Source organism: Mytilus edulis, chromosome 3 (genome assembly GCF_963676685.1).
Source record: "Mytilus edulis chromosome 3, xbMytEdul2.2, whole genome shotgun sequence".
NCBI lineage: Eukaryota > Metazoa > Mollusca > Bivalvia > Mytilida > Mytilidae > Mytilus > Mytilus edulis.
Genome location: NC_092346.1, coordinates 31,750,063 through 31,772,814, shown reverse-complemented (window position 1 = coordinate 31,772,814; position 22,752 = coordinate 31,750,063). Strand labels below are relative to the sequence as shown.

The 22,752-nt window shown below is 32.2% G+C and overlaps 1 protein-coding gene across 1 annotated transcript in view; it reads right to left on the bottom strand.

The window, feature by feature from the left end:
* Positions 1-17,120, bottom strand: part of LOC139515176 (eIF-2-alpha kinase GCN2-like) — a 56,176-nt gene extending 39,056 nt beyond the window's left edge. The window contains exons 1-7 of the mRNA XM_071304738.1: positions 16,875-17,120; positions 13,371-13,495; positions 12,618-12,720; positions 7,585-7,758; positions 5,418-5,498; positions 4,854-5,038; positions 520-647 (exon numbers count right to left, since the gene is read on the bottom strand). Coding sequence (XP_071160839.1) covers positions 520-647; positions 4,854-5,038; positions 5,418-5,498; positions 7,585-7,758; positions 12,618-12,720; positions 13,371-13,495; positions 16,875-16,979 — 901 coding nt within the window. The 5' untranslated portion in view covers positions 16,980-17,120. The remainder of the gene's footprint in view (positions 1-519; positions 648-4,853; positions 5,039-5,417; positions 5,499-7,584; positions 7,759-12,617; positions 12,721-13,370; positions 13,496-16,874) is intronic.
* Between the last annotated feature and the right edge of the window lie 5,632 nt (positions 17,121-22,752).

The window sequence follows — 22,752 nt, the reverse complement described above, 5'->3', positions numbered from 1 at the left end:
ATGTATTGTTCTCTCTGATTTAGTATTGAAGGCTATAACCACTATCCCTCCAGTATGGTCTTTACATTGGGGATGTATTACAAAACATTACCTAAACATGTGCCTCTATGTATTGTTCTCTCTGATTTAGTATTGAAGGCTATAACCACTATCCCTCCAGTATGATCTTTACATTGGGGATGTATTATAAAACATTACCTAAACATGTGCCTCTATGTATTGTTCTTTCTGATTTAGTATTGAAGGCTATAACCACTATCCCTCCAGTATGATCTTTACATTGGGGATGTATTATAAAACATTACCTAAACATGTGCCTCTATGTATTGTTCTCTCTGATTTAGTATTGAAGGCTATAACCACTATCCCTCCAGTGTGGTCTTTATATTGGGGATGTATTATAAAACATTACCTAAACATGTGCCTCTATGTATTGTTCTTTCTGATTTAGTATTGAAGGCTATAACCACTATCCATCCAGTATGATCTTTACATTGGGGATGTATTGTAAAACATTACCTAAACATGTGCCTCTATGTATTGTTCTCTCTGATTTAGTATTGAAGGCTATAACCACTATCCCTCCAGTGTGGTCTTTGCATTGGTGATCAGAATCCTCTGTTTCTCTCAATGGGGTACTGGTCCTCCTGAATATATCAAAATTGAAAATGTAAAATAAAATAATTTTGAGGCTCAAAAATTACTCACTTGGATACAAGCATGGTTACTGAAAAAGTGCAAGCAGGACATGTGGATCAATAATTAAGGATCAATAATTAACTGTTGACAATCTTGGATTTCTAGAGGCCATTTCATATAAAATATCTGTTAAGGGCTATTCGATTAAAATGTTTGTGGGAGGGTAGGAAGGGAAGTTTAATTATTGAATGTGGGTCATGGGTCTTTTTACAGTATGCTTCTTTTACTATTAGGCAAAATTATCTATAAAATGGTTCTTGGTTGTAGGGATATTTTAAAAGTCCCTTTTGAACTTCCCACATACATTTTAACGGAATAGCCCTAATAATTTTCAATACTCATTTATGTTTTTTTTTCATGTTCAAAGTCGGTGATCGAAAAGTTTTACTTCCTCAAAGTTTAAAAATAGTTTCAGATATCTTATCATGTGACACATCAGTCCATCTGTTTGTTATGTATTTTTTTCATATATTAATTATCATTTTTAAAATGTTTAAAAGCAATCTGTGCATAATATGATAAAATAGTACATCAGAAAGTTTTTCTAAAATATAACAGTTATCTCCCATTGTATATATGTGTAAATAAGATTGGTATTTGTTATTTACATGTGAAGCAATTTAAATGGTGAAGTGCAATTCTTGTGTGAATAGTCAGTGGTGAATCCAGCCATTTTTAAAAGGGGGAGGGTCCCAACCAAGGATAAAGGTGGTTTCCAACTATGTATTACCATTAAAATGCATTGATCATCCCTAAAAAAAGGGGGTCTAATCCCCAGACCCCCCCCCCCCCTCTGGATCCGTCCCTGATAGTTTCAGAGAGAATGTCCACATAAAATCTTTGTATCTTTCATTGGTAATTCTTATTTAAAGGAAACAATGAGCATTTTATAAAATGACTTTTTATAGATATAAGAAGATGTGGTATGAGTGTCAATGAGAAAATTCTCCATCTAAGTCACAATTTGTAAAAGTAAACCATTGTAGGTCAAAGTACAGTCTTCAACATAGAGCATTGGCTCACACTGAACAGTAAGTATTAGGGACAACATCAAAAGATCAATGAAGGATAAAAAACTTAATTCAAATAGTTTGGGGTGGGGGGGTCAAAATCACTGCAAGTTTTGTTTATCCTACATCTATTTTTGAATTGAAAAGTATGCATTTAGTTTCAAACTATAAAACTGTCTTTAAATTTTGGTATAACGTTAACTTATTTAATTCTTAAAATACAATCTGAAATATAAATTTAAATAAAAATTTGAAAATTATATAGAATTTTTTAGACAGTAAAAAGTATGACAGCAGACATTGAATAGAAATTACATAGATCATATCAAATTCACTACATTCATGAAAAAAATATGTGAATTAAGTTTTTTATCTTACATGTACATTGAACTTTTTATGTCTTCCCTAATTGAGCCCCCCAAAAAACTTGTGTAAATCATTCAAATGGAAAAACCAACAGTCTAATCTATATCAAAAATTAGAAACAAGAACCACATCAACAAACATCAACCACTGAACATCAGGTTCATGACTTACATGTGTGTGAGGCAGCTATATTTTCTTAGTCTAGTTGTCATAAATAGAAAAAATAGAAATATTTTTTAACAAATATATTTTGAATCCATGAAGTGTATTTGGTTTGCCAAATGAAAATTTGAAAAAAATATGTCAACTTAGATTACAGTATATGTGTGTAGGTTTAATACCACCAAAAAAATATTACTTTGAATTTGGCAGTTGTAGGAAATTTATCCTTCATTAGATTGCAGTAAAAAATCTGTGTCATAGAAATATATCTTGGGTGTTTCAAAGCACCATTATTTTTTATTTGGTGTTTCTATAGATCATTTTGGAAACTTGAGGTTACATGGTTACTAAAATTTGTATACATGAAGAAAAAGGGTGAAAATTTGATTGGTTAACTTCCAGTTATAGTTATTTTCTTATATGCACTGAAACATAATGTGAATTTAGTCTATAGTACTGGACAGGATAACAATTAATTCATGCAAAGTATTTCTTTATTTAAAAGAAAGATAAATTCTGCACAATTACTTGAAAAGTGCAACGGACAAGGTACGATAAGGTCTGTTTTTGGCCCCCCTATTTTCTTATTTTTCAAATTCTGTTTTGAAAAGCTACTTATTATGTTAAAATATTCCCTGAGGTTTGAAGTTTGTTTGGCTGAACTTCATAACCCCTAATTTTAGCAACTGGGTGAGGTGAGGGGAGTAAACTTTCTGTTATTATTATTCACTTTTCAGGTGTTCCGTGTAGCAAATTTTCAGTTTTTAAGTGCCTGCCCCAACGTGTCCCAGGAATGTTTTTATTCCAATGTCACGAGAACTGTTTTTGCTGTCTAAATCGCCATTATTTTCTCCAGGTCAGGTAGGCGCACGCTGTTAAATTTTAAGAAATAATGACAAAAAAATCATAATTTTTCCTTCTTTTGGCGTTTTTGATGCCCTTTTAACCCCCTAATCTCACCCATTTTCTGAAATTAATGGTTTTGAAGTTTATCCAAACAAACTTCAAACCTACAGGTTTTAACATGATAATAAAATTGAGAATGGAAATGGGGAATGTGTCAAAGAGACAACAACCCGACCACAGAAAAGACAACAACAGAAGGTCACCAACAGGTCTTCAATGTAGCGAGAAATTCCAGCACCCAGAGGCGTCCTTCAGCTGGCCCCTAAACAAATATATACTAGTTCAGTGATAATGAACGCAATACTAAACTCCAAATTGTACACAAGAAACTAAAATTAAAAATAATACAAGACTAACAAAGGTCAGAAGCTCCTGACTTGGGACAGGCGCAAAAATGCGACAGGGTTAAACATGTTTATGAGATCTCAACCCTCCCTCTATACCTCTAGCCAATGTAGAAAAGTAAACGCATAACAATACGCACATTAAAATTCAATTCAAGAGAAGTCCGAGTCTGATGTCAGAAGATGTTACCAAAGAAAATAAACAAAATGACAATAATACATAAATAACAACAGACTACTAGCAGTTAACTGACATGCCAGCTCCAGACTTCAATTAAACTGATTGAAAGATTATGTCTTCATCATATGAATATCAGGCACAATCCTTCCCGTTAGGTGTTTAATATCATACCATCATAACATATATGAGAAGAACATAACCTGTGTCATGCCAACAACTGGTTTTTGAATAAATGTGTTTAGTTCTGATGCAAAGACCCTATAAGTGAATCAATATTAACGCCAAAATATGCAATCTTTAATGACCTGACAACAGTATCGTAACTATATCCCTTCTTAATAAGTCTATTTAATGGTTTTGTTAGTTTCTGAGGCAGTAGCTTTCTAAAACAAAATTTGAAAAATGAGAAAATAGGGGGGCCAAAAAACGGGCCTTATCGTACCTTGTCCTTTAACAAAGACTAATAGGGGGAAATCAATGGTGGTATTACACCTGGAAAGGAAAGTGTAGTTTCCCAATCTGATGGACATTAATCTTGTTGAACTATCATTGTTAGCAACATAAAGGAGTAAGTTAGTTAGGGGCCATATATTGGTCAATACATCCTAGTTTCAAATTTAAGCTAAAAAAGAAGGCCATTTTAGGGCCTTATCGAACCTACTCCTTTAACTGTATTGGTGTTCTTCTTTCTAATAAAGTGTATATAAATATATGATAAAAACATTTATGACATTAGTTGCAAAGAATAACATTGATTTCCCAGTGAAATAAAAACAGATAATTTCACATGTGAAATAAACAAGGTTATTTCACTCCTCTGACGTCATACTACAATAGGTGTAGTCAAAGACATTGTCGATTACATCAAATGAAATAATTTGTAAATGCCCAGAAAAAGATATAGTTCCTTACATTTCTCCTTTAATTTTATTTTAAAAAAGCCATTTGTCAATGTTAAAAAAGAATAACTTATCGAATAATTTAAATAGAGCAAAATATTCAACTTGTTACCAAACAACACTGATAATTAACTCATGCGCTACATGCATTCATGAATTAGTGTGATGTTAGGTCACTCGTTGAATATTTTTCTCTATCTAAATTCTTCCATTAGTTATTCTATCATTAGGCAACCAAATTTTCTAAATAAAAGTTCAATTTGATTGGTACATAACAATTACATACCTTCTTCTCTTATCCTGGTTATATTTATTCTCATTACTTGGAAGTACAATTAAGGGGGAGGGTGAATGAGACATTCTTGGTCTTCTAGGAGTACTTGGGGTACCAATTGGGGAACATGTTGGTACTTCAGTAATAGGAGTAGCTGGTACAGCTTTCTCTGGTTCTGTTGGTTTCTCATCAGATATCTTATTATAGAAATAAATAGATTAATACACAGATCATATCAAGAAGATTGTGCTACTAAAAGATTTGTTTCAGTGCCATACTTTTTTTTAATTTATGCAAATAAAATTGGGTAGCAATATTTATTTATTTTACAAGATATTTATTTTCTGCAGTCAAGCATATAAAGTGTAAAACGCATTGATGGTTAAATGACTGTTATACTGCATGTCCAACAGCAAACATTTTAAAATAATATTTAACATAAAAAATTTGTCAGGTGAATATTATTTGTACTTTGATAACACTTTTGGAAGAACAGATTGATTCATAAACCAGAAAACATAATGCGGCCCCTGAAGTTGATAGACATATTCAAAAAGTATATAATTTGAATTGTACCTGTTTAGTCTCCTTTATTTTCTTTGTTTCTTCTTTCAGAGCATGTTGTCTCTTCTGTATTTCATCCTCTAGAAGCTGTCTCTGAAACAAATAAAACAACAAGATTTTCAAGTGAATGTATAAAATGCATATGTATTAAGTCAAATTCAATTAAAGTATAAAATGAACCAGTCACATCATTTTTCTTTCAATAAATATATTACACATCATTTAGACATCTGAATTATTTAAATGTAGAGCTTTCAGTATTTTACACATCATAATGCAATGATGAAATGGATTAACAATGGTATTCCCTTAGAAAATGTTACTTCATCTTTGTGTCTTCATATATTTTAGTTACTAATTTTATAAGGTACAAAATTGTTCGCAATTTTTTTGCTTCAATCAACACTAACAGCATTTTTTTTTCTCATGATTAACAGAAGATACTAGAAGATACCGAAAATATTTTTATGTTTACATTCACTTAAAGTGAAAGAATATAAAATCTTTTACAAAACTTTAAAGGAGAAAACCTGTTATGTCTGAATATTTTTTTTTTTTTTAAACAGATAATTATTGATTGTTTGGTAATAATGTGAGTGCCATGCTCAAATCTTTATATCCAGTCATTTATTAATTTTGTAATGTGGTCTGAAAGACCTTAAATATTCTTTATTTGTATTTGTTAATGTTCTTAAATATAGTCTAGAAAAACATTGGGCAGATCTCACAAATTACTTCCCCGACCCCATATCTCTACCACAACTATATATGAAAATTTAGCTATAGATTTCACAAATATAAAATGCCTATCCTACAAGAAAATCAAAAAAAGTATTATAAGAGATGCAAAATGTTGTAAAGTTGACTTTTTTAAATGTCATTATGAAATACTTTGTTGTTTAACAGGATTTCTGAATTCAAATTGCAAAAAAAAAGTTTTTTTAATCTAAAAAGCATTTGATTGCCAGCTTGGGTAATAATCATGAATAAATTTATTTGAAAAGCTACTGCAATATTAGTAGGAGGGGGAGGGGATCTCAACAATGCAAATATAGTAGTTCTATGCTATAGTTATTTCCCTTGAATGTTTTTTTTTTAATTTGTTAAAGGGAAACAAGTCTTTTCACAAAATTGCAAAATTTATTTAAAAATTTAGAAATGTTTATTTCCTTGGAATAAGAAATTATAACCTGGTTTTCAATGATCTATCAAAAATTTTTAAAAATATAGTTTTAAAGACCCAATAAAGCTGATGAAACTTTTGATTGATTTGATATCTCTACTGTGTGTCATAAAATATGTATAGGGTTTTTCAATTAGTCACAAACTTGTAAAGTTAATATGACAACAACAAAAATAAATTGAATCTTTAAAATGGCACCATGGTGTTATCTGCATATTTTATGAATTGGATGTATTAAAACGATTTCAGGGAAATATCACTATTTCCATGATCCTATAGTGCTATTTGAAAATATTGTAGAAATCACTGTCTGTCTAGACATTTTTGAATTGCTTATTTATTTGAATATAAATCATTGTTTTAAAGTACATGTATATGTTGTAGGGTTAAAGGTCAAGGGTAAATCACTGTAATAATCAAACAAAAACATCAAAGCTTTTGGGCTATTTTCTAGAAGCCAGTTATTATTGGGACCAGTGGAGGAAGCTAGAGTGCCAAGAAAAAAACACCAACCTTCGATAGGAAAACTGACAATCCTAGTGTTAATTCATTTAAGAATTGAATGGTTCTTTTTGTAACTTCATTGGGGTGTAAAAGCGTTGACCGAAGAACATTTTGTATCTAAAAATGTGCGCACGGTTAACGCTTTTACAACCCTATGAAGTTACAAAATGAAGCATTCAATACTTATAATTACATTTTTTAGCTAGGATCATGGAAACACGAATTTTATCAAAACTATATTTTTTTATTTAATTTACCTGTGCACTTTATTGTAGGACCACATGTTATCATGAATGATAAGTTTTATTGTGTAATGCAATTGCTTAAGGAATTACATGTGATGTGCAGTTATAGCCAATCAGAATAACATATTATAATGAAACATACATCTAATGTAATTATTTAAGAATAACTTCATGGTTTTAAATAATATGGTTTAAGGTCAAAGGCAAATCACTGAAATAATCAAACAAAAACACTGAATACATGTACCTCTTTTTCTTCCTTTCTTTTCAGAAAATCAAGTTTTTTTTGTTGTTCTAATTTTAGTTTTTCTTGTTGTTTCAATTGGTTACTTAACATTTCTTCATAAAAAGATTTCTGTGGACCTTTGTAGTTATCACGAAGAAATGTCTGTACATGTTGAGCAAGTTCTAAAACCATAACCTGAAAAAGGTATAAAGAAGAAATGTCTGTACATGTTGAGCTAGTTCTAGAACCATAACCTGAAAAAGGTATAAAAAAGAAATGTCTGTACATGTTGAGCTAGTTCTAGAACCATAACCTGAAAAAGGTATAAAAAAGAAATGTCTGTACATGTTGAGCTAGTTCTAAAACCATAACCTGAAAAAGGTATAAAAAAGAAATGTCTGTACATGTTGAGCTAGTTCTAAAACCATAACCTGAAAAAGGTATAAAAAAGAAATGTCTGTACATGTTGAGCTAGTTCTAGAACCATAACCTGAAAAAGGTATAAAAAAGAAATGTCTGTACATGTTGAGCTAGTTCTAGAACCATAACCTGAAAAAGGTATAAAAAAGAAATGTCTGTACATGTTGAGCAAGTTCTAAAACCATAACCTGAAAAAGGTATAAAAAAGAAATGTCTGTACATGTTGAGCTAGTTCTAGAACCATAACCTGAAAAAGGTATAAAAAAGAAATGTCTGTACATGTTGAGCTAGTTCTAGAACCATAACCTGAAAAAGGTATAAAAAAGAAATGTCTGTACATGTTGAGCTAGTTCTAGAACCATAACCTGAAAAAGGTATAAAAAAGAAATGTCTGTACATGTTGAGCTAGTTCTAAAACCATAACCTGAAAAAGGTATAAAAAAGAAATGTCTGTACATGTTGAGCTAGTTCTAGAACCATAACCTGAAAAAGGTATAAAAAAGAAATTCTGCACATGTTGAGCTAGTTCTAGAACCATAACCTGAAAAAGGTATAAAAAAGAAATGTCTGTACATGTTGAGCTAGTTCTAGAACCATAACCTGAAAAAGGTATAAAAAAGAAATGTCTGTACATGTTGAGCTAGTTCTAGAACCATAACCTGAAAAAGGTATAAAAAAGAAATGTCTGTACATGTTGAGCAAGTTCTAAAACCATAACCTGAAAAAGGTATAAAAAAGAAATGTCTGTACATGTTGAGCTAGTTCTAGAACCATAACCTGAAAAAGGTATAAAAAAGAAATGTCTGTACATGTTGAGCTAGTTCTAGAACCATAACCTGAAAAAGGTATAAAAAAGAAATGTCTGTACATGTTGAGCTAGTTCTAGAACCATAACCTGAAAAAGGTATAAAAAAGAAATGTCTGTACATGTTGAGCAAGTTCTAAAACCATAACCTGAAAAAGGTATAAAAAAGAAATGTCTGTACATGTTGAGCTAGTTCTAGAACCATAACCTGAAAAAGGTATAAAAAAGAAATGTCTGTACATGTTGAGCTAGTTCTAGAACCATAACCTGAAAAAGGTATAAAATAAGAAATGTCTGTACATGTTGAGCTAGTTCTAGAACCATAACCTGAAAAAGGTATAAAAAAGAAATGTCTGTACATGTTGAGCTAGTTCTAGAACCATAACCTGAAAAAGGTATAAAATAAGAAATGTCTGTACATGCACATGTTGAGCTAGTTCTAGAACCATAACCTGAAAAAGGTATAAAAAAGAAATGTCTGTACATGTTGAGCTAGTTCTAGAACCATAACCTGAAAAAGGTATAAAAAAGAAATGTCTGTACATGTTGAGCAAGTTCTAAAACCATAACCTGAAAAAGGTATAAAAAAGAAATGTCTGTACATGTTGAGCTAGTTCTAGAACCATAACCTGAAAAAGGTATAAAAAAGAAATGTCTGTACATGTTGAGCTAGTTCTAGAACCATAACCTGAAAAAGGTATAAAATAAGAAATGTCTGTACATGTTGAGCTAGTTCTAGAACCATAACCTGAAAAAGGTATAAAAAAGAAATGTCTGTACATGTTGAGCTAGTTCTAGAACCATAACCTGAAAAAGGTATAAAAAAGAAATGTCTGTACATGTTGAGCTAGTTCTAGAACCATAACCTGAAAAAGGTATAAAAAAGAAATGTCTGTACATGTTGAGCTAGTTCTAGAACCATAACCTGAAAAAGGTATAAAAAAGAAATGTCTGTACATGTTGAGCTAGTTCTAGAACCATAACCTGAAAAAGGTATAAAAAAGAAATGTCTGTACATGTTGAGCTAGTTCTAGAACCATAACCTGAAAAAGGTATAAAATAAGAAATGTCTGTACATGTTGAGCTAGTTCTAGAACCATAACCTGAAAAAGGTATAAAGAAGAAATGTCTGTACATGTTGAGCTAATTCTAGAACCATAACCTGAAAAAGGTATAAAAAAAAGGAATTCTACACATGTTGAGCTAGTTCTAGAACCATAACCTGAAAAAGGTATAAAGAAGAAATGTCTGTACATGTTGAGCTAGTTCTAGAACCATAACCTGAAAAAGGTATAAAAAAGAAATGTCTGTACATGTTGAGCTAGTTCTAGAACCATAACCTGAAAAAGGTATAAAAAAGAAATATGTATTAAAAACATTTGTATATGAATTAAAGAGATGTTTGAGCTTGTTGGCCACATAATCTTTTGTTTACTGATGGTAGAGTTTAAATAAAAATTTACCATATTTCCATGTGGTTAATCTATCATATATAAAAGTTTCAGAAAAACTTGAGCTCTTCACAGATGTGAAATGAACTGTCAACACTGTTTACATAACTTAATCCAAAAGTACTGCATTTTTTCAAGAGTGCCTTATTTATAAATCACTGAGATTAGAATTTGAAAAAAATTACTGGTAGTATTTTTCAAACATGGCAAACATTAATTTATAATCTTTTTTATTTGGATCATGATAAATGAAGATTAAGATGTAAGTACAGTATTTAGTCTGCATCTAAATACAAAAAAAATGGGCAAGACAAGAGAAAAAGAAATAAATGTTAAAGGGATGAAACAGAGTTATCCCTCTTTGTACTGGTTCTCTCCTCTTCTACATGTGTTTACATGTGTACTTGTCCTCAATTTTTTATCAAAATGTATGTAATATTAAATGTAGATTGCTTGTGATGTATGTTTGAGTATTGTATAAACTTAAAAATACTCTATCTCTTCAGTTAATAAAATTTCAATAATAGTAGTGTCACATGACTAGGCCCTTGTTCACACTAAACACCATGTACAGTAAGCATGTTTACAATTAGTTTAATGTAGTGTACACTGGTTTCACATTAAAGGAGAAGGTTCACAAAGGGTTAAAATTGGCCCTAGATTTTTAATGTTTTTTAAATCGTGCCAAACAATTACAAATTTCAAATAGAAATACTTGTGATAATATTGTTAAGACTAAAATATACTTTTTTGGCACCTTCCTTTAATAATTTTGAAGCTATGACCCCTCAAATATACATTATTTGTATTTTAGGTCAATTTTGGTCAATTTTGTCCAAAATTTTATTGTTTTTGACATAATTAACATTGGCCACCATCCACAATCCACAAAGTTTTTATATTGATGAATTCTATATCACATTTGGAATCTTTTGGTAACATAACATTTTGGATCATAGATGGCGGCCAATTTTTTTCTAAAGCTTTTAGGTCTGAAAATTGCCTAAAATCATCATAATTTGACAAAATGTCATAAATGGGCCTAGGTTGGAGAGTATTATGTACTCATATAAAAAGAACTGATTTATTGAGCATTAAACCTTTAGAAATAGACCCATTTACGAACCAATTTGTGAACTTTTTGGTGTGTTATGATAAAATTGATATTTTAGGTCATTTTGAGCCATAAGTGAACCTTGTCCTTTGTTCACATCTTTACACCTTGTTTAAATACCTGTACATAAGATTTGTTCACACTTGTAAACAATATGTCATTTAAATGTATATTACGTAGAACCGAATGCAAATTTTTCGGACAACTTTTCTGGCAGATTGGGAACGACCATTTTACTTTAAAAAGGGGAGAAATGGCTTTTTCCTTGGAAAATATTCCGATCCCAAATTTGATAAAACAAAATATTCAGGTCATACAGATAAAAAAAATATTCTGAATCCCAAGTTTCCCCATACATTATAGTATTAAATATTGGGGGTAAAAATTTGATTGCTAGCATAAAAAAAAAACTGAATGAAAACGTTCGCACAAAGAAAAAAATCTGACTCAGAAAACAAAAACATACCCCTCTTCCTTTTTGGAAGCTATTTTGATGATTTGCAGTAGTTTGCAGATCTTAAGATGTCTCGATTACGCATCCGAAAACACTAGGCTGCAGCAGCATGCTGACAGACGATGAAATAAAAGGATGGAGATGTTAAGGATCACAACATTTCTATCTTTTCTTTTTGTTTCAAAGGGTATTTCTTCTCTAAAGAGCATTTGGCACAGGGAGGTGGTAATGTTGGGTTCTTTTTTATTTCTAAGTGTATTTTAACACATATGAGATAGTAGACAAACAATACAATTTTACTCACACTTTTTATAGTGATGGATTTATAAGTGAATCGTTCTTTGAGTAAAGGCCAGTGGCAAATATTTCTGTGTACATCTAATCGATTCGGGAAGACCTTTTTAAATGAATTATGTGTTCAGCAATGATCATGCTTTGAGTCTTGATAAGGGGTAAATAAAGCTTCGTAAAGTTGTCTTTATATCAAAGTTTAAACAAATATTTCTGTAATGAACTTTATTAATTATTGTAATAAATATGTTTCTTCCTTAAATATACATGGTAAAAATAATGTTCTAAATGCCCAGTTTTGTGTACACTTAACCTTCACAAGGCCTACAGTGACTATGGACTGTGTGTAGACAAATCATGATTTACACTACATGTAAACATTTTTATCAATGGGAACGTAATCGTGTTTAGTTTATGTGTGAGTTACACTAATGCACAATACCAAGTTTTGGTCAACGTGAACACAGCCTAGGAGCTATTATACAAAATGTAAGTTTTTCTACATTGCACATAAGTTACCTCTCCAACCATTGATTTGGCACGTTCTATAAGTTCTGTATTCAACACAGCAATTTGTTCATTAGACAGTCCTTTGGCATTTTTCAGAATTATTTCTGGTACCCTTTAAAAAAATATGTTACATCTTTAAAGGTATTTTATTTATCAATCAATAATTTCCTGTGTATACACATTTAATAAATGTAACAACCTCTTGCACAATAAACACATCAATAACAAATATTTAGAAGTGTAAAAATTGTAGCGCTATATATTATTTTGACTTACCTGCTGTGTTACATTAATTCATTTATAAATATCATTCAATTGCCTTAGTCAAATTTTTAACTGAAAGGTGCTGAAAAAGTGGTGCCAAAGCACTGACATCGCTGAAGACCGTACAATACAATGTTTTGTTAAATTCCTTTGTTGGGTTGCTGTCCTATTGACTCATATCAAGCACTTGATTTTGATTTTAATGATTTTAAATACTGAACACTTTCTGGACAAATTGTTTTGCTTATTTTGTTGAATTGCTGACTAAATAATGGTACGGCCACATCTGCAGCTGTTCCCAGAAACGTGAACTTTAATTTTATAATATCAAGAAAGGAGGTGTGAAATATTATGTTGTACACTATCAAATGTATGAAAGTCTCTAAAACTGTTTATATGTGTGATTAATCAAAAGTGCCTTCTCTTAGTATATGAACAGGTATGGTTTAATTTACAAATGTAACATTTTATCGAAATCATTTTGTTTTTAAAACTTACAAATCAGGATATTTATTTGGACATTTTATAACCATGTGAATCATACTATCACTGTCAGTCGTCCCAGCTACACTTTCTGACTGCTGCTGCTTCAGTATCAAACATATATGTAGAGGTCTCTCAACCTTAAATACAGAAACACAGAAAGACACATTAATATATTTATACATAACTGGACAACAAAAGAGAACTTACAGTAACAGTAAACATTATTTCGGTTAAAATTTACTCTTTTTTGTGGTGATTTTTCACTCTGAAATACCCCTTCGTATATTTCTTAGATCATACATTCATATACAATGTATAGCATACATATATTTGTAGGACTCAAATCTATGGCGGGTTCCAAATCTATGGTAGGTTCCAAATCTATGGCAGATTCCTAATCTATGGCAGATTCCTAATCTATGGCAGATTCCTAATCTATGGCAGATTCCTATAATCTATGGCAAATGTGACATTTCAAACGCCAAACAACTCAAATCTATGACAGATTTTTGTTTTCTCCAAATCTATGGCAGATCTAACATATAACGTCACAACTGAATAACGCCATATTACATCGTCGCCGTCCCAAACGGAGACAGAACCCATAAATTTGAAAACCATTCTAGATGAAGGTATTTCCCTTGACAACCATTTGAGAATGGTTTACATAAAGATGTGACCTATTATCCAGAAGAGGGACACAATGTGCTGTACTGGTCGAAGCCCCTGATGAACAAGGACACCGTTTTTTTCAGTAACGGATATTTCAGAAAAAAGAGTTACATTGTATTATAGTAAACATTTTACTGTCTACGGTTGGCAAAGCTTATAAAGTGAAACATGAAATTAACGGATACCAATTTTATTTAGATCGTCATAAAATAAAAAAGATCTCAGATGAATTACATATTATTTGAACATTCAAACTGCTAATTTTTATTTATCCCTTTTTGTTAATTAAAAATCTACCTTCTTGTTTGTTAATGGACTTAACTTTAATTACTAGTTGGTTAAATGAATGCACAGATAAGAAAATATTTATTTTTACGGGGCACATCATTTCAATCTTGAAGTCTGTATTTATGTTATGAATTCATTATATACTGGGGGTTTTTTTTGCCACCATGATTTTGTTCACCAGTATTGACTGTTTATTTCACAAATGTTTATAGACATGCCGTTGTCGTACATGTTCATTTGTTTAAATAATGCAAGTCAAGGGTCATATTTGTACTGCATTATTTTCCATTTGCAATTCATTTTCCATAGATTTGGACACAACAAAAATCTGCCAAAGATTAGGAAATTACAAGATGGCATGACGTCACATTTGCCATGGATTAGGAATCTGCCATAGATTTGGAACCCACCATAGATTTGAGTCCTACATATTTACCCAACCAACAGTTACATGTACCTTCATGTATTATGCAGCTCATTTTGGCTTGATTTTTTAAATACATGTACATGTACAATGTAGGGTGCAGGTCGTTTCGTAACCTGGTCGTTTGTAACTAGTCGATTTGTAACTTACTAGGTCGTTTTGTACCCGAGACCTTTTGTAACCTTATATCAATATATACTAATAATATGAGTCGTTGGTTACTTAAAAAAGACCTATTGATGTACATATATATCTATATTTATTTATTAAATAATTGATTGCACATAATTTTACACTTTAAAAGTACAGTTTTGCACACATGCGAATAGAACAGAAGAATTTAAATTGTCCATCATTATTTGGATGTACCCTGTCTTTATCAAAGTATTTAGTCTTCTGCCACGTGCTTTGATGTCTCCAATACTTGACACCACTCATCTTTATGTTGCTGAGTTCTTTACTAATCTTCTTTTTATCTATCATAAGTTGTTTCTTTCATGTTTCTTGTTTTTAGTCTGACGATATTGGAGCCTTTAACTACAGAAGGAACACCGAAGCACTATGTGGTGATCAAAATGTCTCAATGACTTTATTTTTTTCCCGCCTACCCCGTGAAGCTTTGTTTCGACAGAACTTGATTAGTCGGATTGCGTTCTAAACATCCATTTAAGAAATTTTTAACATGTTTAAATTAAAAACATTACCATATTGTTATTAATATTAGATGAACAATTTGATAATTTATAAATAATAACTTTAACTGTTTCATTTATTTTAAACTACCGGTAATTAATTTATACTAAACTTTATAACCATATATAACTACACTAGGTACGAAACTTCTCAGTTACAAATCAACGTAGTTAAGAATCGACCAGGTTACGAAATAACATGCATTTACAATGTATGTACCATCTTTCACATTGTATTCACTTGTTCAGGTTGGTGGTCATCCTGAACTATGCAATATGTTGTGAAATTGGGCACAAATCAATGGATTCTATAAGCTATTTATATGTATATTCTGTGGTACTGCTATTAGGAAATAAGTTTCTCGAAATTTCAGCACTACATTGTATTTTTGAATGTAAAACAACTGAAGACTAAGTTGTTCTTTTGCTGCTACGAGAATATTAAGTTTCTGTGAATTCAAAGACTGCAAACTATTTGACATAAAACAACTAAAGACTAAGTCTATATTTAACTTTATTGATACATTTTAACAATTTAAAAATATTCAGTAACAGTTATAACAAGTTCAATTCCGAACTGCACGTACTTCTCACACATTTATTTCCGAAAGGAATATATTTAAAAGCACTCATTTGAATTACTATTAGTGACACAAATACCAAAACACAGTCCCACTGCTGTACATTGATCACTTGTCATCAGTGTTTTTACCCATCCAAGCTGACTATTTTATTTGAGAAAAATGTTATTTTCATTATTAATCAATCAAAGACAATTCATATAACAATCAGTGATATCAAAGATTTCAAATGATACCTTTCAAATGATACCTTATCAGCAATCAAAATTAAATCAACAGTAATTAAAAGTAATTATAAAATAAAGAGTAACAATGCAGCCAAGAATTTTATTTAATTAATATAAATTTGGCAAATATTCTGTATTTAATTTTTAATAGATATACATAAATTTCAATATATATATATATATATATTTCGTTCTTTAATATAACATATACATATCATAAATGAATATAGGGGGAACGAACCGAGGGCGAACAGACTATCAGGGCGAACAAACTCAGTGCGAACGATCCGGATACCCTGTGGCAGGAAAAAGAAGATGCATGATTTGCCTGTGGACACTGGTCATCCATTCCATCCGCAGCAACAAGACGCATATAGAGAAACCTTACAGTATTCCTTGAGGGCACATATTGCCTTGTATAATAACCAACAGGTCAGTAACATATTTATTAAGCATGTTAATTTTTTTGTTATAGAGAATAATTTTCTATTGGGTTTTTAATACTCTTACGAGATATGACCTTGACACAGACACAGGAGAGGTGTGTGTGCAAGTATAAAACATACTTATAATTGCAATGAGTAAATACTTGTACGCATTATCGTGTATAGCCCATGTCGTGTACAATATACCTTCCATGCGACCTTCTTTCTAAGATCGACAACATCGTCCATGTAAACTGCTTGCAAAACCTGCCATTCCTCTTCTTGACGCTGAAGAAGAGATTCGTCTGCCATTTCATAAATAGCACAAACTCCTATTATACTCGCATAATATTGCTTTTACCGGCATTTTATCTTTAGGATACGATAGCACTGAAAATATGAGTTGTTTACATTTTTAACGTTTCATCATCAGTTCATCGGAACCGGAAACCCACGTAAGAAGCTAAAAACTACCAACCAATCCCGACCTCGTACCTCTTTTACATTTAGGCAGTGTAGACATCTGCGCGTACCCGCATGTGGGTACGAATAGTCAAATTGACATTCGTAGGCTACGCGTACCCACATCCGGTTTTATAATAAAATGCAATCAAATCGGGAATTAAACGTGAAATATATACAGAAATTGTCGATAATATGGGGATTTCGAGTAGAACGAGTGAAGGATATGACAAATAATATTTTCGAATTGTATATATAAGTTAACTTATAATAAACCTTGCAAATTAAATGCACACTGATTGAAAATGAAATATGCAGTCCCTGTAAACTAGAGTCCTATAATGTATAATATCCGAATTTTAAGTTGCTTCCACGCCTCAGAAGCAAAATATTTTTTGATGCGCTGAAGGTTTACATTTTCGTCATACATTTTGTTATTTATTAACGAAGCTTTCATAGAAGATTATTGGCATCGGCCTTTGTTTTTCAGAAATAATGTATTAGGCCTTAATTTTTCCTGTCGAACTTGTTTAGAATTTTTTGCTCCGTGAATACAGGAAAAAATTATTCTGTAAAACTTGATTTCCTCTTTATTTTTTGTGTTTCCAGTTCTTCTTTTCTTTGCAGCTGCAATTGACTCCGAGTTTGTTTTTATATACAATTGTATAAAATTAATAGACTGATACTTTTGAACAAATTGTTCCAATTCATGATAACTTTGAAATGTCTGCCCCACATGTATATCACTCTTTTCCCGTTTTAAGAATATTTATTAACCAAGAAAAACCGTTCACTTACATATATATAAATGTTTACAAAACTTCTAAGTAGTTGATCAATTTTATTTACTAATTGCGATAATTTCTGTATATATTTTACGTTTCAATTCCCGATCTGATGGCAATTTATTATAAAACCGGATGTGGGTACGCGTAGCCTACGAACGGCAATTTTGCTATTCGTACCCACATGCGGGTACGCGCAGACACTGCCTTACATTTATTCTTAGATGCATTACTTTTTGTTATAAAAAAGAAGATGTGGTATGATTGCCAATGAGACAACTCTCCACAAGAGACCAATGACATAGGTCAAAGTACGGCCTTCAAAAATGAGCAAAGCCCACATCGCATAGTCAGTTATAAAATGTCCCGAAATGACAATGTAAACATGACGATTCAAACGATAAAACTAACGGTCTATAAATTTATGTACAAAAAATGAACGAAAAACAAATATGTAACACATAAGCAAACCAATGAATTATAGGCTTCAGACATGGGGCAGGCACAAACATACAGAGAGTAGCGGGGTTAAACGGGATCAGCGGGGTCCCAACCCCCACCCCTAAACCTGGGACAGTGGTGTAACAGTACAACATAAGGACGAACTCTAAAATCACAGTTGAAAAGGGCTTAAGTTATCAGATAAAAATACAAAAAATATAAGTGGACGTGGCCGGGTACCTGTATATCCCAACAATAAAAAGACACTAAATACAGATCTGAGAATATTTGCAGTTACTGACAGCTAGTTCAAATCCACTAACATTTAATAAAAAAAATCATGCATCAAAGACAAAATTGTCAATCAGTACACATCCAAAATCCAAAGACGTCATAAACAGTCAGAGTTGTTTTTGGCTTTGAACTAGTTGTCAGTAACTGCGATTACACTCAGATTAATCAGTACTTTGTGTCTATTTTAGTTGTTGGGATGAATAAGGTCCCTGCCACGCCCGGTCTGTTTTTTTTATTAGATAATGAACAAAGCCCATCCCGCATAGTCAGCTATAAATGCTTTGTTTCAGTCTGATAAGGTAAGCCCTATTCAACTGATTTTTATACGTATCTTTGTCATATGTTGAACTGTTACACCACTGTCCACATTTGTATGTGCCGGTTTCAATTCAGAAGTCGGGAGTTAGTGATTGTAGTTAGTCGTTGTATAGTATATTTGTGGTTTTTGTTCATTATTTAATGCATAAATCAGATCGTTAATTTTCTTGTTTGAATTGTTTTATATTTGTCATTTCAGAATATTTTATAGCCGACTATGCTATACGGGTTTTGCATATTGTTGAAGGCCGTATTGAGACATCTAGTTGTTAACTTTTATGTAATGTTTTTTTTCTGGTGAAGAGTTGTCGCATTGGTAATTATGCCACATCTTCTTATTTATCTATATAGATTTAGTAAGAGTGCCAATGAGACAACTCTCCATCCCGAAATAACAATTTATAAAAATAAACCATTATAAGTCACGGTACGGCCTTATATACATTTTTATATGGGTTTGATATAGAATAAGGAGATGTGGTGTGATTGCCAATAGCGGCCAACTAACCAACAGTCCAACTTGAATGACGTGGATTTAAGTAAGTAAAGGTCACCATAAAGCCTTCAACAAAAAGCAAAATCCATATCGTATATTCATACATATTGTCAGCTTTAACCCGATATGTTAAAATGCGGAACAATTCAAACAAAACACGTCGGCCCCGTGTATATGAAACGCCGGAACAAGTTAACGAAAAACAGATAAAACAGACAGAAGAAACAAACGACAACCACTGAATTACAAGTCCTTACAAGGTAATGACTGTGAAAATGCACATATAGAATATCACAGGATTTATAAATACCCTGCCACGTCCGGTCTTTGTATGTTGAGCTGTGGATAACATCTTGGCCAAAACGACAAACGCAGAAAAAATGAACAAGAATAATATACCAAAAACAAAATTCTGAGCAACACGAACCCTGTCAACAACGGAGAGTGGGTGTACTAGTGAACTCGTGTGAGTCATAAGTCAGCAGTTCCTAGTTCACTAGTAAAATCCATCATTTTATGAGTGCAACTTTTATCGAATATCATAACAGCATGGGTGTGCTAATTCCAGATTTTAAAATTGAGAATGGAAATGGGGAATGTGTCAAAGAGACAACAACCCGACCATAGAGCAGACAACAGCAGAAGGTCACCAACAGGTCTTCAATGCAACGAGAAATTCCCGCACCCGGAGGTGTCCTTCAGCTGGCCCTAAACAAATATATACTAGTTCAGTGATAATGAACACCATACTAAACTCCAAATTGTACACAAGAAACTAAAAGTTAAAATAATACAAGACTAACAAAGGCCAGAGGCTCCTGACTTGGGACAGGCGCAAAAATACGGCGGGGTTAAACATGTTTGTGAGAATTCAACCCTCCCCCTATACCTCTAGTCAATGCAGAAAAATAAACGCATAACAATACGCACATTAAAATTCAGTTCAAGAGAAGCCCGAGTCTGATGTCAGAAGATGTAACCAAAGAAAATAAACAAAATGACAATAATACATAAATAACATCAGACTTCTAGCAGTTAACTGACATGCCAGCTCCAGACTTCAATTAAACTGATTGAAAAATTATGTCTTCATCATATGAATATCAGGCACAATCCTCCCCGTGAGGGGTTTAGTATCATACCATCATAACATATATAAAAAGAACATAACACGTGTAATGCCAACAACTGGTTTATTAATAATAAGTGTGTTTAGTTCCAATGCAAAGACCCTATAAATGAATCAATATTAACGCCAAAATATGCAATCTTTAATGACTTGACAACAGTATCGTAACTATATCCCTTCTTGATAAGTCTATTTAAAGGTTTTGTTAGCTTCTGAGGTGAATACTGACATTTTTGTGCTTTATAAAGAATATTTCCATAAAATATTGGATGTGAAATACCTGAACGTATAAGAAGTCTGCATGTTGAGCTATATTTACGAGTGATGTCCTTATACCGATGATAAAATTTAGTAAATGATTTGACTAGTTTGTGATATCGAAAACCCTGGTGTAATAATTTTTCAGTAATACATAAATTTCTCTCATAAATTTGACTACATGCATGTATTGTTGTAGAATGGCTTCACGTCTTGGTGCCCTTTTTCTTTTGTTTGTGTTTTTTTTTTTTTTTTTTGGGAGGGGGGGGGGGGGTCATTGTCCTTGACTCACATCCTCTTTCACATATTTTTCAATATACACATTATCAAGATAAATTCGAATGTCATGTTTTATTAATAAATGTTTTCTGTTAATAAGGACTAACAATCTCTAACCAAATTAATTTGAATTTTCGTCTTTTGAATCAATATGAACAATTCTTGGAAATGTATTCGAAAAACAATTAAGTTTGTGCGACACATTGCGATTTGTGAAGTATCTGACCATCCCAACTAAAATTATCCATTACAATGGTATTTTCATATATGATGATAAGCTTCTCATATAATTAACATTTATTTCCTATAAATTGAATGCGTCCATACGCTTTTCTGAATTACTTTCATCAAGAATGGTGAAAGCCAGTGGCGGATCCAGAAATTTTCATAAGTGGGGCCCGGGCCCACTGACTGACCTTAGAGGGGATCCGCTCCAGTCACGCTTCAGTGATTCCCTATATAAGCAACCAATTTTTTCCCAAAAAGGGGGGCCCGGGCCCCCTGCTCCCCCCTAAATCCGCCTCTGAAAGGCGAATATTTGAAAGCCATGAATACATATATTATAACATAACAATTGAAGAGCTATATGAACAAAAAGGGAACTAGACAATAGCCATATTTATCTCAAGTCAGCTTTGCATGAAGGAGGTGAAACCTTAGTTTCTTATAATTTCAAAATTTTATTAACGGACAATTCTAGAAAGTTTTGTTAAAAATAATGTCAGTGCCGAAGTACTGACTACTAAGGTATTTCTGTTTTCTAGTGTCTTTTATTATTTAGAAGAATTAATATTTTTAAGGCCTATTACACGGTGTAGAATGGTAGTGGACTTATCGGGGGGGGGGGGGGGGGGGTTTCGGCGTTTCTGCACTAATCGGGTTCAGCAACGGACTTATCGTGTTTTCAGGTGAAAACATTTGGCGTAAGTTGTTATTTCTTTCAATTTGTATTAAAGCAGAATTGATATTTCCAAATAAGCTTGATGTCACGGAATGGGGAAATTATTTATTTTGCTTGATATCTAGTCATATATTCATGTGAAGCTACGATTTATTTTAAATTGTTTCCACCAATGTGGTACCCCAACTTGAAAACAAACATTTTTCATGGAAAGATGTCCAATTGAAGAGTGTTTTAAGCTTGTTGTTTTCTTCTCCAAGTAAATATTTGGTTATTATTCATTAAATTTAGACATTTTCCCTTTCGGAACTGTTTCATGCATGCACTATTAAGGTCTTAAATGATAGGTAATATGGAAAACTGGTGGCACCGGACTCTTTGTGTTTTTGGCACCGGACTTTTCGTGCGCAAATGAATTTGGAAACTCATATCTTCTCAGTCCGTCTATGTTTTTACTCCGCCTGCATGGTTGTTCAACACTTCTTACTTTATACATTAATCACACATCACACAAGGATATACTTTATTTATCCACAAGCAAATGTGTGGGATTCTATCAGTATCTCGGCCTCATAGCAGGGAGGGTTCTAGTACAAATAATTATGACGTCTGGGGAAGGCTATTCTAAATGCTTACTTTGACGCCCTTCTACGACGATGTAAGGTGTCAAAGAATGCCTTTCAAGACGTGATAGTTATTTGAACTAGTAGGTATAAAAAAAG